Source organism: Urocitellus parryii, chromosome 1, assembly GCF_045843805.1.
Source record: "Urocitellus parryii isolate mUroPar1 chromosome 1, mUroPar1.hap1, whole genome shotgun sequence".
Taxonomy (NCBI): domain Eukaryota; kingdom Metazoa; phylum Chordata; class Mammalia; order Rodentia; family Sciuridae; genus Urocitellus; species Urocitellus parryii.
In genome coordinates, this window is record NC_135531.1 from 165,385,746 (window position 1) to 165,404,154 (window position 18,409).

General features: G+C 34.4%; 1 protein-coding gene across 16 annotated transcripts in view; it reads right to left on the reverse strand.

Annotated features, from left to right (window-relative positions):
• The window catches only part of LOC144256697 (tyrosine-protein phosphatase non-receptor type 4-like), an 851,727-nt gene that overhangs the window by 77,910 nt on the left and 755,408 nt on the right, over positions 1–18,409 (reverse strand). For all 16 annotated transcript variants that reach the window (XR_013344207.1, XM_077802113.1, XM_077802112.1 and 13 more), the window contains exon 2: positions 11,598–11,752. Coding sequence is in view for 15 of the 16 variants with exons in the window: in XM_077802113.1 (XP_077658239.1) it covers positions 11,598–11,735 (138 nt within the window). In the remaining variant the exon portion in view is untranslated. The remainder of the gene's footprint in view (positions 1–11,597; positions 11,753–18,409) is intronic.

The window sequence follows — 18,409 nt, forward strand, 5'->3', positions numbered from 1 at the left end:
ATGTCACAAGTGCAGCACAAGTAATTAATGATGTAAAACATTAACAGTATGAGGGAGAAAACACATGCAAATACCTCCTTACTGTCAGGGCAAAAAATTTTTTAAAAATTTCAATACTATCTCTCAAGTTAAACAAATATTTAAGATGAATTTAAAGTATGACTAAAATTTCTGGCCAAGTATAGTGGGGTACGCAAATAGTCCTAGTGACTGGGGAGGCAGGGGCAGGAGGATCACACGTTGCAAGCCTCAGCAATTTAGTGAACCCTTGTCTCAAAAAAAAAAAAAAAAAAAGTGTGTGTGGGGGGGTGCTGGAAATGTAGCTCCTAGATAAATCACTCCTGGGTTAAATCCCCAGTACCAAAAAAATGTTTTTAAATATTTTTTCTGGGAAAATTATACAAGAATATCTTTTAGTTTTCATAGTTGAGAGAGCTTTCTCAGAAAGAGCCCAAAGTATGAACAATAAAGAATTGATAAGTCTGTATTAAAATAAAAACTCCTGTGCAAATAAAGATATGACTTCTATTTCTGGCAGTAAAGGAGATTGTATGTTTAGAAAAAAAAAATCCTCCCATATGCAATAAAATGGCCAGATGAAATATTTTCATTATTCTTTGCTTTAATCTATTACTGATCTAGCATGGGGTGAAAAAGGATCTAGGAAGCCTAACTAGTAAGAAATGCTATGATCAGTTCCCAGTCCTTAAGTTTTCTAGCTTTTGCTTTGACCACATATAATACATGAAAATCAAAGTTTATTCAGGTTGAAAATAAAAGACCCAAATTTTAAGTAGGCTGTACACGAAAAGTAAAAATAAACAAAGAATAATGCCATTTACAATTGCAAAGAAAAACAAAACAAAGAATTAAAAAAACTAAAACTCTCCTGTCTTGTCAGCTATATAATGTATTTTGAAAATTCCAAGTGAAAAAATAAACTTAAAGTGTTTCTGGGATGATGGCATCTACAAATTACTTGCAAAGAAAGTAAAATTTCAATTTCCAACTCAGGGATTGGCAAGAGTGAAAACCAAAAAATAAAATAAAATAAATGACCCAAAGATATGCCATCTCCAAAAACCTCAAAAAGTATAATGATAAAGAAAGGCTGAAAATAAATGATTCCCCCCAAAAAATGCAATACAAACACTAATCAAAAAAAGTGTCTGGGCTGGGCTGGGGCTGGGGCTGGGGCTCGGCGGTAGCGCGCTCGGCTAGCACGTGCCAGATCTTGGGTTCGATTCTCAGCACCATATAAAAATAAATAAAATAAAGGTATAAAAATTATATAAGAAAATTTTTTAAAGTGTCTATATTAAAGTGAGATAAAGTAGACTTCAGAGCAAAAGAGTTTATAATAGAAACAAAGTGGAATCATAAATGACAAAAGGGCCAATTCACCACCAAGGACACAGCAATTCTAAGTATGGACCACCCCCCCCCAGCCAAAAAAAATTGATATACATTCACATACACATTCATAAATATACATATTCATAAAGACAGACATTGCAACAGGAAAGAAACGAATTAGAGTTCAGATATAAACTATTATGTTTATTGATGTTACAAGAGCAACAAAACCATTCATATGGGTCAACAAATGGTGGTAGGATAAATGAATATCCATATACAAAAGAATAAAAATGGACCCCTACACCTCAACCCTATGAAAAATTAACTTCAAACGGATCTTGTACCTAAAATTAATATCTAGAGCTATAAAAAGTCTTAGAGGAAGATATAAGAGTAAATCCTTGTGACCAGGACCAGGCAATTTCTTTTCAATATGACACTAAAGGCATGTGTGACAAAAGAAAAAAGGGACAAATTAGAATCAAAGGTTAAAACTGTTTCAAAAAATTCCACCAAGGAAAAAGACAACCAGCAGAATGGGGGGGGGGGAAATCTGCAAATCAAATACCTGATAAGTGACTTGGATCCAGAAAAAAATGATTCTTTTTTTTTTAAATAGTTGTCAAAGGACCTTTATTTATTTACATGTGGTGCCAAGAATCAAACCCAGTGCCTCTCACATACTAGACAAGCACTCTATCACTGAGCTACAACCCTATCCCACTGAGCTACGACCCAGCCCAGGATCCAGAAAAAAGAATTCTTACTTTTTATATAATTATTATTCTTAATAATAATTAAAAAATAATAATTATAAAATGGGCAAGAGACTTTGACAGCCTTTACCCTAAAGATGACCAACAGGCTCAAGCAAAAATTAAAGGTTATAGGACAGGAAAAAGAGAAAGCAGATACCAATCAAAGAAACCTGCAGAAAGTTTTTAAATCAAATAAACCAAATTTATAGCATTAAATGCTTATACTAGAAAAAATAAAGATTGCAAGTCAATAACCTAGGCTTCTACCTTGGGATATTAAAAAAGAGCTAAATTAAACCAAAGTAAGAGAAGAAAGAAAATAATAAGAACAGAAATTGATGCAACTAAGGAGTTAAATAATTGTAGGATGATTTTACAAAATCAATAAAATTGATAACATACCAGCTAGAGAGTGAGTGAGCAGTACTATCAGAAAAGAACTACAGACACTAATACAGATTCTACAGATAAGAAAGGAATACTACAAAATATTGTATGTGCACTATTCAGATAAAATGTGACTATTTAGGTAAAATGGACCAATTTCTTAAAAGACACAAATTATCAAAGCTAGCTGGAAAAAAAAAAATACCCCCCCACACACATTCTACCAAACATTTCATGAGGAAATAATACCAATTCTATACCATCTTTTCCAGAAAACATAAGAGAAAGAAACATTTCACAATTAATTTTATGAGACTAACATTAACCTGATATTAAAAGACAAAACAATTACATGAAAATAAAACTACATAATAACAACCCCAGTAAACACAGACACAAAAATTCTCAACATAGGATTAGCAAAATCAAATCCAGCAAAATGTGAAAAGGATTATAGATCATGACCAAGTTCTGTTTAGTCTAGGAATGCAAGGCTGGTTCAACAATCAAAAACCGATAACTGTAATTCACTATACTAGGGAACTAAATAAGAACTTGGGCCAATGATCATGAAGAAAAAAACATGGTGAAATTCAACATCCATTCATGGTAAAAACTGTTGCTAAAGTAGGCACAGAAGAGAACTTCCTTAAATAGATAAAGGGCATCTACAAAACATCTTAAGCTATCATGCTCAAATGTAAGACTCAACACTTTGCTCCTAAATTGAAAACACAAGAAATATTTCCATTCTCATCACTCCTATTTATCCCTTAGTGTAGCCAGAAAAGAAAGGAATGGGAAAAAAGGAAACACATTCCTTTTGAAATTAAAAGCAACTTCCTCATAACTGCTTTTATATCCTCAGGGTGAGGGAAAACAGGAAGGAAATTATACTGACTTGTTCTCTTGCTAAGCACAGCCTAGCTAAATTTACATATGTATAGCACTTGGCTTTAATTTCTACAAGGCTTCTGTGGGTAAAGGGAAAAGCAAACTAGCTGCTTCTCCCCAATTTTATGAAAATGCATAAAATTCACTTTTTATGAGAGTGGCTGAATATGGGCTGCCTCAGTGAGAAGAAAAGTGGAAGGAAGGGAGAGAGAAAGGAAATCTGTATTTTCAAATAAAATGTCTTATAAAAAATTCAATGGACTCTACACAAAAGGTCTTAGAATTGAGTTTAGTGAGTCAGTACAAGGTCCATTTACAAAGTCAACTATATTTCCATATATAAGTAATAAATAGTTGGAAATCTAAATTTTAAAAATGATAATAGAATATAAAAAACCCACTTAGATATAAATCTAGCAAAATCTGTTCAGGATCAAGATGCAATAAACTCATACACTAATCAAATAAACAAATAAGGCAACATGCCATGTATATGGATCAGATGACACATTTTGCTAAGATACCTATTCTCTCTAAATTGATGTATAGGTTCAACACAATCAATTCTCAACCTGAATCCCAGTAGGATTTGTTGAAGATATAGAAAATCTGATTCTAAAATATATATGGAAAGAAATAGGTACAAGGTAAAAGTTATTAGGTCAAGGTTATCTTTTGGAAAAGAAAAATAGATTTGGAGAAAAAAAGTGGTGGACTTACATTACCTAATTTCAAGAATTTGTATAAGTATAATCAAGACATGGGGTTTTAGAAAGAGTAAATACACAGATCAGGGAAACAGAACATAAAACACACAAATGGACCCATGCATATCCAGAGGTCACCAAAATATGGCTCAAAGCCCAAATCCGGCATTTATTTTTAGTATAGCCCTTGAGGCCAAGTTCTAACATTTCTAAGGGGTTGTTAAAAAAACAACAAAGAAGAACAAGCAACAGATCATTTTGGGTGCTCAATGCCTAAAATACTTACGTAATCTTTTATAGAATTTGTCAGACCATATAAAAATAGACTTCAAATGGATCATAGATCTAAATGTGATACGTAAACCATGAAACTTTTACAAGGAAACATATGAATTCCCTCACCTCTCACTGGAAATCAAACCTAGGGCATCAGGCATGTTATGCAAGTGTTCTACCACTAAGCTAAACACCCAACTCTAAGGAAAATATATTTTATTGGTGCATTATAGCTGAATGTCATGGGATTTGTTGTTTACATTCGTACATGCACACAATGTAACAAAATAATTGAGCCAATATAATTTTCCAGCATTTCCCCCTTTCCTCCCCTCCTTCCTGCCCTTGGTCCCTTTTTTCTACTCTACTGATCTCACTTAGACTTTCACTTAGACCCCACCACCACCTTTCTTTTATTTTCTTTTTACCTTGGTTTCGAGAAAGAGTTTTTCTTTAAAAAAAAAAAAAAAAAAACACTTACTGTCTCATGGCTATAAATGTATTTTTCTCAGAAAATCCCCTTTTCTTTTTCTTTTTTAATTCAAGGATGAGACTTTTGTTTATTTTCTTTCCTTTTTTTTCTTTTTCTTTTTTCTTTCCTTTTTTCCTGTATATCCATGTTCATAGCAGTATTAATTCACAACTGACAAAAGAAGAAAATAACCTAGGGTCTATCAACAGAAGGATGGATAAACAATATGTGATAATAAACACATGGAAAATTATTCAGGACTAAAAAGGCAAATTCATAGGGATAGAAAAGTAGAATTGAGGTTACTATGGGCTGGGAAAAATTAATATTTGTAGAACGGGTACAGAATTTGATGAAAAAGTTAAGAAAATAGATAACGGTGATGGTTTTACAACACTGTAAATATACTCAATACCACTGTATTGTACTCTTTAATTTAAATGGTCAATTTTATGTTGTGTACATTTTTTTGTAGGCGGCAATGCTAGGGATTGAACTTGGGGCCACATGCATGCTAGGCAAATGCTCCAACTGAGCTACACCCTTAACCCCTTAAAACGTGTTTAAAGATTTTTTTTTTAAATGAGCCAAAGAATTGAACAAAAGTTTAAAAGGTTATATCATAGGTGATGATGACACTAGGAGAAACAAAGACTAAAGTTCAATGGGGAGATGACAATGATTTTAGGATCTGATAAATGTGAATACAGGTTATTTACTGCAATCTAACAAGCCACATCAAAACAGTATGTTAAAATGGTATGTTAATAACTTCCTACGTTCATTTAATTAAGTCTCACTCAATGAATTTCATATGGAGCAGTAACATGGTCAGGAATCGCCTCAGAGGTATCTTCATTCACATGTCTAATATCTAGGCTGGGATTCCTCAGCCATGTTTTTCTCTATATTGCCGTCTACCTGGGTATCCACCAGTGTGACCTCAAGGGAGTCAGCCTTCTTAACATTGCAGCTAGACGCACTCCCAGAATGAGTTAACCACAAGACAGCAGCAGAAGCTGAACAATATATTCTAACAAATTCCAGAAAGTCCTCTAACATCTCTTCCATTAGATTCTATTGTGCAAGAAATCCAAAGGATCACCAAGTTTCAAATGAAGGGATTACATACCCTCTCACTCTCTTGGCCAAAAAAACCAAACAAACAAACAAAAAAACTTACAAAAAATTAAATGTAATCTTAAAACCACTGTAAGTTTCTTTGGGATGTCTTTGGAGTTTCAAGTTATAGAAAGATATCAAGACTGAGGGCTGGGGTTGTGTGGCTTAGTGGTAGAGCACTTGCCTAGCATGAGTGAGGCAATTGGGTTTGTTCCCCCGCACCACATAAAACAAACAAACAAACAAAAAAAACTAAATAAACAAAATAAAGGTATTGTGTCCAACTACAACTAAAAATATATATTTTAAAATAAATGACAGTGGAATGTATTATAATTCATATTACACATATATAGCACAATTTTTCATATCTCTGGTTGTATATAAAGTATATTCATACCAATTCATGTCTTCATACATGCACTTTGGATAATGATGACCATCACATTCCACCATCATCGCTAATCCCCTGCCCCCTCCTTTCCCCTCCAACCCCTCTTCCCTATCTAGAGTTCATCTATTACCCCATGCTCCCCCTCCCTACCCCACTATGAGTCGGTCTCCTTATATCAGAGAAAACATTTGGCATTTGTTTTTTTGGGGATTAGCTCACTTCATTTAGCATTATCTTCTCCAATTCCAACCATTTACCTGCAAATGCCATGATTTTATTCTCAAAATTTTATTGCTGAGTAATATTGCATTGTGTATATATGCCAACATTTTTTTTTTTATCCATTCATTTACTGAAGGGCATCTAGGTTGGTTCCAGAGTTTAGCTTTTTTTTTTTTTTTAGCTATATTGTGAACTATGCTGTAAAATATTTTTGAATAATGAAACATAAAAAAGGAGAAAGATATCAGGACTGAATATAATAGATATGGTAATCTTTAGCCACTGAAAAAAATGAAAGTAAAAGAAACAAAAATCAATGGTAAATCTTCAAGGAACATTAAAATACAAGGAATAGGTGAGGCAGATCCAGAATGTGATTGGAGAAGAGAACAGAGCTTTTTTGAGTAAGGAGAGGTTAACGGTTATAAAGCCTTCTAGAGGATAAACAAAATGAGCCCTGATAAACTGATGAATTTCTTAACTAGATAATAATCAATGAGGAAGCAGTTTGGGTAGAAGAATGAATATTGAAGCAAGATTGCAATATTTACATGCTTGATGACAAAAGTGTGACTTTGTTGTATTCTCCCCCCAAAAAGTACAATGGAAGTGGGTGAGAGGTAAACAAAAAAATAAAATAAAAAACTGTTTTGGTTCTGGGGTTCTGAACCCAGGGTTGCTTTACCACTGAGCTATATCTCCATCCCTTCTTATTTTGACACAGGATCTTGCTAAGTTGCTAAGGCTGGCCTCAAACTTGTTATCCTCCTGCTTCAACCTCCACAGTTGCTGAGATTCCCTGAGCCACCACACCCAGCCCAAAATATAAAATCTTTATGTTAATGCAATGTGATTTCAAATTGTATTACATATAACTATTCATTTTTTTAATTCTTTTTAAGAAAAAATAATTTTTTAAGGAAAAACAATTTGCTGTTTAAAAGTGTTTAAACCTTCGGTTAAATGAGATAGACTGGACATGGCTACTTCTTCTTTCTGGAAAGCCCATTTGTTTGTGGAAAAAAAAGAAAGCTGTTAAAACCACAAGAACAACAGAGGAGAAAATATCAGAGATATTAACACACTCCAGAAGATGGAAATAACATCAAAGAGACAGCAGAGCTAATTCAAATATCCACAAAGAATACCAACAAGAAGCAAATCCAACAGAGAAGCCCCCAATAGAGACACAAGTATCAAGAAAAGGCAGGATAAAGCACAAGGCTAAAAATAGTAAGGGAAGTAAGTGGTTGAAATCTATGCACAAATCAGTTATATTCTTTGGTTCTCAATTGCATTCATTTGAACAAAATGACTATACCTCAAAGGTCAGGTAAGACAGACTACGTCACAGATCAAGTATAGAGCAGAACAGAATGAAAATCTTGTCCTTCAGATCCTATGGCCCATGCAGTTTTTACTATACTATGCTGTCTCCCTACACCACAGTGCTTCCTGTCTCAGTTGTTTGTACAGCATTTTAAGTCTTAATTTTTACATCACTTTATGCTTAGATTATCTGTTTGTGATATCTAAATAGCCTACAATCCAGGACTACATAAATCTAGACAGGTATCCTAGAATCTATCCTCAATACCTAAAATCCAGGGACAGATCTATTTAGTTCTTTGCAGAACCAGTGTTTTTTTCCGCATGAGGTATTCTTAATAAAGAAAAATGCAAATTATCCCATAGTGATTAAAAGTTGAATGATATCAATAAATATTGACAAGGGCTAGGGGTATAGCTTGATGGTAGAGTACTTGTCTACCACAAAAATAAAGAAAAAAATAATATATAGTAAGTCGTTAAAAATTACTGCTAAAATTAAGTATTAAATTTATTAAGTGCCTATCTATCTCCAAATCCTTTACTTGAGGAAAAAACAAAAACAAGCAAACTTAAATAACTTGTTAGAACAGCCAAAACTATAAGCTTTAAAGCATATCATAAACAAACCAAAGGAAGCACCAAAAGGAAATGCCTGAACATTCAGAAAAATTTTATCATAACATTAGTAATTCCTCATATGTAACACCTGTTGCTTTTCTTTGTGGAAACTAAACAAACTGATACAGAAAAAAATTGTGTGTAGAATTCAAAAGACTAATGAAAAAATAGTCCTAACACATTACTAAGAAAAATAACTTTCTGGGCACAGAGGCACACACCTGAAATTCCACACACTTGGGAGGCTAAAACAGGAGGATTGAGAGTTCGAGGCCAACCTTAGCAACTTAGTGAGAATCTGTCTTAAAATAAAAAGGGCTGGACATGTAATCCCCAATGCTATCAAAATAAGGAAGGAAGGGAGGGACGGAGAGAGAGAGGGAGGGAAAAGCTGAACCAATATATATCTAATTTGCAGACAACAGATAATAACCTATGCAGGGCTATGGTAGTTGGGAGAAAAAAAAAAAAACTGAATGAATCTAGTTCCATGCTGGTTTTCACCTTGAGGGTATTTTCTAATACCTTTATAGAGAAAGAAAGTCCAAGTACCAAGTAGCAAGCAGTCTTGCTATGATGAGAAAATGAGAATTAATGTTTGTGACTACTAAGGCAGCTGGGTGACCAGGTGAGGACAAGATAGATGTCTCCACCAATGGGCATATGGACAGACTATATTTTCCTAACAAGTCCACAGCAGTATTTCTGATCACATGATCCTCCAGAACCTTGTCACTTTTTTCAAAAGACAGCACATTTATCTTTCTTTTACTGTGAGTGTGCCTTTTATGAAAACTTTGACAAGCAAAATATGGTGAAAATAACATTACAAGACTTCCAAGCGTCAGCTAAGAAAAGGTAATATGGCTACAGTCTCTCTTTCTCTCTCTCTCTCTTTTTTTTTTTTTTTTTTTGGTTCCTGGGATTGAACTTGGGGGCACTTGGCCACTGAGCCACATCCCCAGCCCTATTTTTGTATTTTATTTAGAAACAGGGTATATCACTAAGTTGCTTAGCACCTTGCTTTTGCCGAAGCTGGCTTTGAACCCATGATCCTCTTTGTTTCAGCCTCCCTAGCTGCTGGGATAACAGGCTTGCATCACCATGCCCAGCCAGTCTGACTTTTTATGTAAGAGTGCTCACTCTTGGAAACCAGCTACTGTGCTATGAAGCAGCCCAAGGTAAACAAAGTGGTCATATATAGATGCTTCAGTCCCAGCTGAGGTTTCCCTGTTTGTGGATAGTCTCCAGCCTTTGAGTCTTCCAGCTGAGGCCTGACATATAATGGAGCAGACAGAGCATTCATGTGTGAATCCCCAAATAACAAAGAGAATTCCTGGGGATAATAAATGATTGAGTTTTTTATTGTTGCTGTTTTTGGTACCTACTTGAAAGGCTGAGGCACTTAACCACTGAGCCACATCCCTGGCCCATTGTTTGTTTGGTTCTTTTTTGGGGGGTAGGGGGCGATGGACAAGGTCTTGCTGATAATTTGATAAAGTTATCAAAAGAAAAATTATGCTAGATGGGAAACACAGAGAATCCTTTTATGATACTATGAAACAAATACAAACTGTAAGTTAAAATGAAAACAAAATATTAACTAATATCAACTTACAACAAGAGTTTTTTTAAGTTTATGACCCTCAACTAGCAAGCTAGTTAGGGATTTGAGACCTCTGATCCTGGTTTTCTAAATCTCATGAGTTAATATCAGGAAAAAGAGTACCATTTTTTTATACCAGTTGTTTGATACTTAAAAGAGTTTCCATTAACCAGAAATTTTTACGAAGCAAAATTTCCTTAATTTCATAATATTTTTGCATAACAACCTATACTCCAACTATCTATTAATAGATGATAGAATAGAAATAAAAATTAGAAGTTCAACATTTTAGAAAAGACATACTGAATTGTTGTATATACTAAAAATATCTCAAAGGTTATTAATGTGCCTTTCATCAATCTGCAGTCTCTTTTCTGATGTGAAATAGCTTGGAATTTAGGATAAATTAGCAATTCTGCTGTACAGTAATATACAACAGTTTGAACTTAAGAAACCAATAAATAAAGATGAGCATTTTCAATTACTCAGAAGAAAACAGCTATGTCATAGTGAATACTTGGAAATGAGTAATTCCAGTTTAAATATTAATATTAAAAACTATTATTTTCATAATATTAAATTTCAGGGTGTGATAACAGTACTATATTAATTCAGGAGTCTCTTTGGATGCTAAAGTACTGTGGATGAAATCTACTACTTTGAGAAAGTTCGGGGAAAAAATAGCAAATGTGCAAAATGTTAATATAAGTTCAACACAGTAAATCCTTTTATGATATTCTCAAACATGTTGGTAAAGGGCATGGGGTATTTATTGTACTATTTTTTTAATTCTTTCTTTATGTTTAAAATTCTTAAAATAAAAAGGGGGGAATGCATCCTTGTTTGTATATCAACATGTGTACAAGAATGTTCAGTGCAACAGCCCAAAGTAGAAACAATCCAAATATATAAACAATAAATTGACAAGCAGATAAATAAGTGGATAAACTGTGACATATTCATACAAAAGGCAATTGTCTAGCAATGAAAATGAACTATTATTATTAATACCACATGGATGAAACTCACAAGTAACAATGAGCAAATGAAGCTAGACACAAATTGCATAAACAAATATTAAGATAATACTCAGTTAAGAGCAGGAATCAATTATCTTTATTTAGCAAAAGTTTTACAGATAGTTCAAGAAAGACTACAATGGAAACATATAAGTTATGTTAGAGAACAAATTCCATTCAGGTACCTTCAACCACCCACATACTATTTCTGGTTTGTTAACAGTGTTCAGTGGGCAAGATTTTTTTAAAACACCCAATTTGAATGAGAACACATACCTAACACAAACCTGTATCAAAGACTTTCATATCTGAATAACTTTTCAAACTACACAACTTAATGATTCTAGTTTTAAAATACATTTAAATTCAGACTAAAAAGTAGTTATGATGATGATAATGATGATTCGAAGAAGAAAAAATAATATACTTACATTAACTTTGAAAGCTTGTACAGTGTTATCCAGAAGAAGGATGTTGCAAACCACCTCTGTATTCTGTCTGTCTCGGGCCAACTCTGATGCTCGTACATTGTAGGTTCTGCCAGCAGGCAATCGGAAACGTGAGGTCATTACTGTCCACACAAGATCTAAGTTTTAAAAAAAATCACCAAATAAAAGGACTGTGGAAGACACAATGTTGTTTAAAAGATAATTGTTATTTTTTTTAATTAAAACTTAGGAAACTAACAAATTTTGAAACATTAGGATAAGAACTGTAGGTATAAAAAAATACATATACACACAAATATATATTTCATCATCTAAACAAATATTTATTGCCTTAAAAAAGGCCTTATTTTTAACTGCTCCAAAGAGAATTCAATATTCTAAAATTTCAGGAAGTCACATTACAATTTAAAATACATAAATAAGGAAGAGGGTAATGCTACCTCAGGAAGCTGAATGTTATTCACTAATGCAAGTATTTAAAATCATTGTAGAATGACAAAAGGTAAGATAACTTTTAGGCCATTCCCTAGAAAACTTAAGATTTTAGGAAAACATGGGAGGTTTTCTTTGTTTTTAAATATAACAATAACCTTCATTTCAACTATCCTCAAACATAGTCCTTACAAAATAAAAACTAGGTTGGGGTTGTGGCTCAGTGATAGAATGCTTGCCTCGCACATGTGAGGTACTGGGTTCGATCCTCAGTACCACATAAAAATAAATAAAGATGTTAAAAAAACAAAAAAAAAAAAAAAAACTAAAATAAAAACTAAAGAGAAAACTTAAGCCTACCAATCTTTGCTTCTGAATTTTTAACCTAAGAAAACAGGAAAAACAGAATGTCTATAGAAGAACAGAAATCATAATGATATCAACTACATGTTAAGACAATGAAGCTGCAGCTCCAATGTTCTGGGGGGAAAAATAATAGAAACACAGGCTTTTATATCCAGAAAACTAACATTCATGTTAGAGAAAACTCAAAACATTTTTCAGATATTCCTTGATTCAACATTTAAAATTCATAAAATTTTTACCTTAAAATCAATTAGATAAACTAAAGTAGGAAGAAATGTAAGTATTTAGGAAGTTTTAATATGGGTAAAGAAAAGTAGTAAGCAATGTGAAAATGGGTAAATAAAATAGTAATAATAAAAAAAGAAACATTTCAAATCAGTGGTATTCATTTAAAGTTGATTTCTATTCATGTCAATAGGTAAAAGCTGAAAGTAAAAGTCAACATTATGAAACAAAGAACTGCAGACATTTTACCTTCACAGCCTGTGTTTATAGTATATAACTAAACGAAGTATGTTCTTTTCCATTACAGGGAGTCTGACAATTAACTGGCATGACCAAAAGGGTCTTCCCATCCCACCCCCACAAGAAAGCTACATTCCAATTCAAATTATACGAACTTCAAATAGCCACTCTAGGCTGTCCATGGTTTATTATGTTAATAACCCAATCAGTGAGAGAGAGAGCCCAAAAGAATAATAAGTGATCTTTGTTTCTGAAACAGAAGCCAAAAAACACTACATAACTAAGTTATCTGAGTAGGATGTGCATCATCTGCCCTCCAACTGCAGGAAGATGCCCACCAGCTTGGGAACACCCATCAACCACCTATATAAGCTACCTGGATCAAATTTACCTTAAGAAGGGTGTTAGACACATGATTCCCCTTTCTTCTTATTGAGTCAGTTTTTCAGTCAAGGTCAACTTCCTTGCCTCAACATCTTTTGTCCCTCGGCTTAATTAGCTGATCCTGAGGGACCAGGTAGACTTTACCTCCAGTAATAATTATATAAGTATAAAAGTAATATGAGAAATAGTTTTAGCATGTTAAGATTCATCAACTACATAGGCAGAATTAATACTGTCAAAATGGCCATATTACCAAAAAGCACTATACATGCAATTCCAATCAAAATCCCAATGACATTCCTCATAGAAATAGAAAAAGCAGTCATAAAATTCATCTGGAAAAATAAGAGACTCAGAATAGCTAAAGCAAGAAGAGTGAAGCAGGTGGCATCACTATAGCAAACCTTAAACTATATACTACAGAGAAATAGTAACAAAAACAGCATGGTATTGGCACCAAAATAGACTGGTAGACCAATGGTACAGAATAGAGACTAACCCACATAATTACAGTTATCTTATATTAGACAAAGGTGCAAAAAACATACATTGGAGAAAAGATAGCCTCTTCAACAAATAGTGCTGGGAGAACTGGAAACCCATATGCAACAAAATGAAATTAAACCCCTATCCTCACCATGCACAAAACTAAACTCACAGTGGATTCAGGACCTAGGAATTAAACCAGAGACCCTATGTCTAACAGAAGACAAAGAAGGCCCCAATCTCCGTCATACTGGACTAGGACCCTACTTCCTTAATAAAACTCCTATAGCGTAAGAATTAAAATCAGTAATTAATAAATGGATGGATTCAAACTAAAAAGCTTCTTCTCAGCAAAAGAAACAATCAACAAGGTAAATAGAGAGCCTACAGCTTGGGAGCAATTTTTTCCACTTGCACATCAGATAGAGCACTAATCTCTAGGGTATATAAAGAAATCAAAAAGCTAAACACCAAAATAACAAATAACCCAATCAATAAATGGGCCAAGAAACTGAACAGACACTTCTCAGAAAGTGATATACAACCAACCAACAAATATATGAAAAAATGTTCAACATCTCTAGCTATTAGAGAAATGCACATCAAAACTCCAGTCAGAATTGCAGCTATTAAGAATACTAACAACAACAAGTATTGGCGAGGATGTGGGGAAAAGGGCACACTCATACATTGCTGGTAGGACTGCAAAATGGTGCAGCCAATATGGAAAGCAGTTTGGAGATTCCTTGGAAAACTTGGAATGGAACCACCATTTGACCCAGTTATTCCACTCCTTGGTCTATATCCAAAGGAATTAAAAACAGCAGACTACAAGGACATAGCCACATCAATGTTTATTACAGCACAATTCACAATAGCTAAACTGTGGAACCAACCTAGGTGCCCTTCGGTAGATGAATGGATAAAGAAAATGTGGTATTTATACACAACAGAATATTACTCAGCAATACAAGAGAATAAAATCATGGCATTGGAGAATATAATGCTAAGTGAAGTAAGCCAATCCCAACAAAACAAATGCCAAATGTTTTCTCTATTATAAGGAGGGTGATTCATAGTGGGGTTGGGAGGGGAAACATGGGAGGAACAGACAAACTCTAGATAGAGCAAAGGAGAGGGAGGGGAAGAAAGGGGGCAAGGGGTGTAAAAAAGATAGTGGAATGAGATGGATCTCATTACCCTAAGTACATGTATGAAGGCAACGAATGGTGTGAATATACTTTGTATACGACCGAGATATGAAAAAATATGCTCCATATGTATAATATGAAATGTAATGCATTCTATTGTCATATATAACAATTTAGAATAAAAACATTTTTAAAAAGAAATAAAAACTCTCTACTCCAAAAAAAAAAAAATTAGGGCTGGGGTTGTGGCTCGGTGGTAAAGCGCTTGCCTCGAACCTGTGAGGCACTGGGTTTAATCCTCAGCACCACATGAAAATAAATAAGGTATTGTTTCCATCTACAACTAAAAATATTTTTTTTAAAAAGATTCTTATCAAAGTGCATAAATGCATTCTACTGTCATGAATAACAAATTAAAACAAATAAAAAAATTATACAAAGATTCACCAATTAAAAGTCAGCCATTAGCAAAGGAGGGGAAAAAAAACAAACAAAACCATGACTCAAATTGTAAGCTGCCTCCAAGAAACTCTCCACAAATTTAACAATATAGGCAAGTGGAAAGTGCAATTATGGGAAAAGACTTATCAAGGAAACATTAATACACACAAACAGGAGTGCCCATATGAACATCAGATAAAGTCGAATTCAGATTTAGAACAATTAATTCTTGGGAACATGTAGGGATAGTACATAATGATAAAAGTGTCAATTCACCAGGACACAGCAATCCTAACTGTGAATGCACCAACAGAGCTCCAAAATTTATGAAGCAAAAACTGTAGAACTGAAATAAAAACCAGAAATCCATTATTATACATAAGTACAATAGTCTGACACATAAAATGGACAAATTTCTAAAAAGGCACAAAATGCAGAATTTAACCAATATAAAAGGTAATTTAAACATCTCTGTTACTATTTTAAAATTTGAATTTATAATTTTAAAACTTCCAATAACTCTTCAGATCCAGATGGCTTCACTGGAGGATTATACCAACTACTTAACAAAAAGTTAATAACCACTTCTACACAATCTATTCCAGACAGCAAAAGAGGAAAGAACCCTTCTCAACTCATTTTATGGGACCAGTATTATCCTGCAAATTAACAGAATTTTTTAAAAATCACAATATTTCCAACCAAAGCAGAAAAGCATGACAAAATCCACCACCCATTCATGATAAAAATTCTCAAAATCTAGAAATAAAGGGAACCTTCTTCAACATAATTAAAGATGTCTACAAAAAAAAAAAAAAAAAAAAAACTACAGCTAGCATTACACATAATGACTGGCTAAAACCTGAATGTCTTCTCCCAGGAACAAAACAAGGATGGGAGTTTGCTCTCACCACTTGACTCAACTTAAAGCTGTAAGTCCTAACCAGGGCAATAAAGTAAGGGGGAAAAGCATAAACAGGAAGAAATAAAACTTACTATTTGCAGATGACATGAAGTCTATGTAGAAAACCTCAAGGAATCTACAAAACACTTGAAGTAGTGAGTTTAGCAACAAGGTCACAGGATACACTAACATACAAAAATCAACTTCATTTGCGTCTACTGGAAATAAATATGCGGAGTCAAATTTAAAATGTAACCCCATTTCAACTACTAAACAAAAAATTAAAAAAATTAAGTGTAAATCTAACAAAACAGAAATTCTATGCTAAAAACTAAAAAAATGCTGACAAATATCAAAGATCTATATAAATAGAGAGACATAATATGTTCATGAATTGGAAGACTCAATATAATAAAGATGTCGATTCTCTCCAAATTCCCAGTAGGCTTTTTCTGCAGATAGAGATTATTCTAAATTTATATGGAAAAGCAAAGGAAATAGCTGGGCATGGTGGCACACACCTATAATCTCAGTGACTCAAGAGGTTGAGGAAGGAGCATCACAAGTTTGAGGTTAGCCTCAGCAACTCAGTGAGACCCTGTCTCAAAATTTAAAAAGGGCTAGTGATGTGGCCCAATGGTAAACATCCTGGGTTTAATTGCCAATAGGGGGGGGACGCGGGGGGGGGGAGAGCAGGGAAGCAAAGTAATCAGAATAGTTAAAAAAGAAAATTATTTTGAAAAAAGAAAAAAAAAGGGAACAACTCTACTCCTACCCCAAATAAGAACAAAGTAGGAATCATCACTCCCAGATTTTATGATTTAATTATGTAGCTACAGTAATCAAGACTGTGGTAATAGCAGCAGAGATACACAGGTCAGTGAACTAAAATAAGTACAGGCAATTGATTTTTAACAAAGGTGCAAAAGCCATTCAATGAAGAGATGTCATTTTTAACATACAGTGCTGGAAAAGTTGGCTATACCCAAAATAAAAAAGGAGCCTCAACCTAAACCTCATAGCGAAAGTTACTCATTGAATCAAATTTACATTTAAAACCTAAAACTGCAAAACTTCCAGTAGAAAACATCACCCGCTCCCTGCTAAAAATAAAAAAAAGCCAGGTGCAGTGGCACAAGCCTGTAATCCCAGCAGCTCAGGAAGCTGAGGCAGGAGAATCACAAGTTCAAAGCCAGCCTCAGCAAAACCAAGGTGCTAATCAACTCAGTGAGACCCTTTCTCTAAATAAAATACAAATTAGGGCTGGGGATGAGGCTCAGTTTTCAAGTGTCCCTGAGTTCAATCCCCAGTGGCCAACCCTACCTACCCCCCACCGCCACCAAAAAAAGAAAAACATGTAAAAATCTTCAGTACCTACACTTGGTGAAATGTTCTTAGATGTGACACCAAAAGCATGATTCATAAACGTAAAAAACAAAAACAAAAACAAAAAAAAACTGACAAACTGGGTATTTCATCAAAACTTCAAAATTCTGCCAGGCATGGTGGCGCATGCCTGTAATCCCAAGGATTGGGAGGCTGAGGCCCTAAGCAATTCAGTGACAAATCTAAATAAAATATTTTAAAAGGGCTGGGAATGCGGCTCAGTGGTTAAGGACCCCTGGGTTTAATTGTGGGTACTGCCCTTGAAAAAAACACCTTCAAAATTCGGTGCAAAAGACATTAAGAGGACAAAAACTTTGAAACTACACACTATGAAATGCTGAGGGCCATTGCCAAGTAGGAATGATGCATCAAAATTTCCTTGCCAGCGTACCCCATGTTAAATGGACTTGCCTTGGAATTTCGCTGTTGACATTGCATGTAAGGTGACCCTGCTCAAGGTGATCGAGGGTGGATCCAGGTTTAAGGTGTATCCTGCAGGTTTGAGGAAGTATCCCGGTCCTTGGGTTTAGGGCATTCCCAATTTAAGACAATGTGGTTTTAGGGAAGTTCGAGGTTAAAGATTATTGCTGCTGGGAATAGGGTGTTCCTGCTGCTTGTTCCCGTTGAGTTCTCGTGAGATTCAAAGGGGATTTGGAAAAAAGCCTCATGGAGTAGGTGAAGGGGGCGGCAGAACGGGATTTCCCCTGAACGTGTGTGGAGGCCGGTGTGAGTTTGGGAATAAAGAATTGCTGTTTGAATCTACAAAGTTGTGAGTGGCT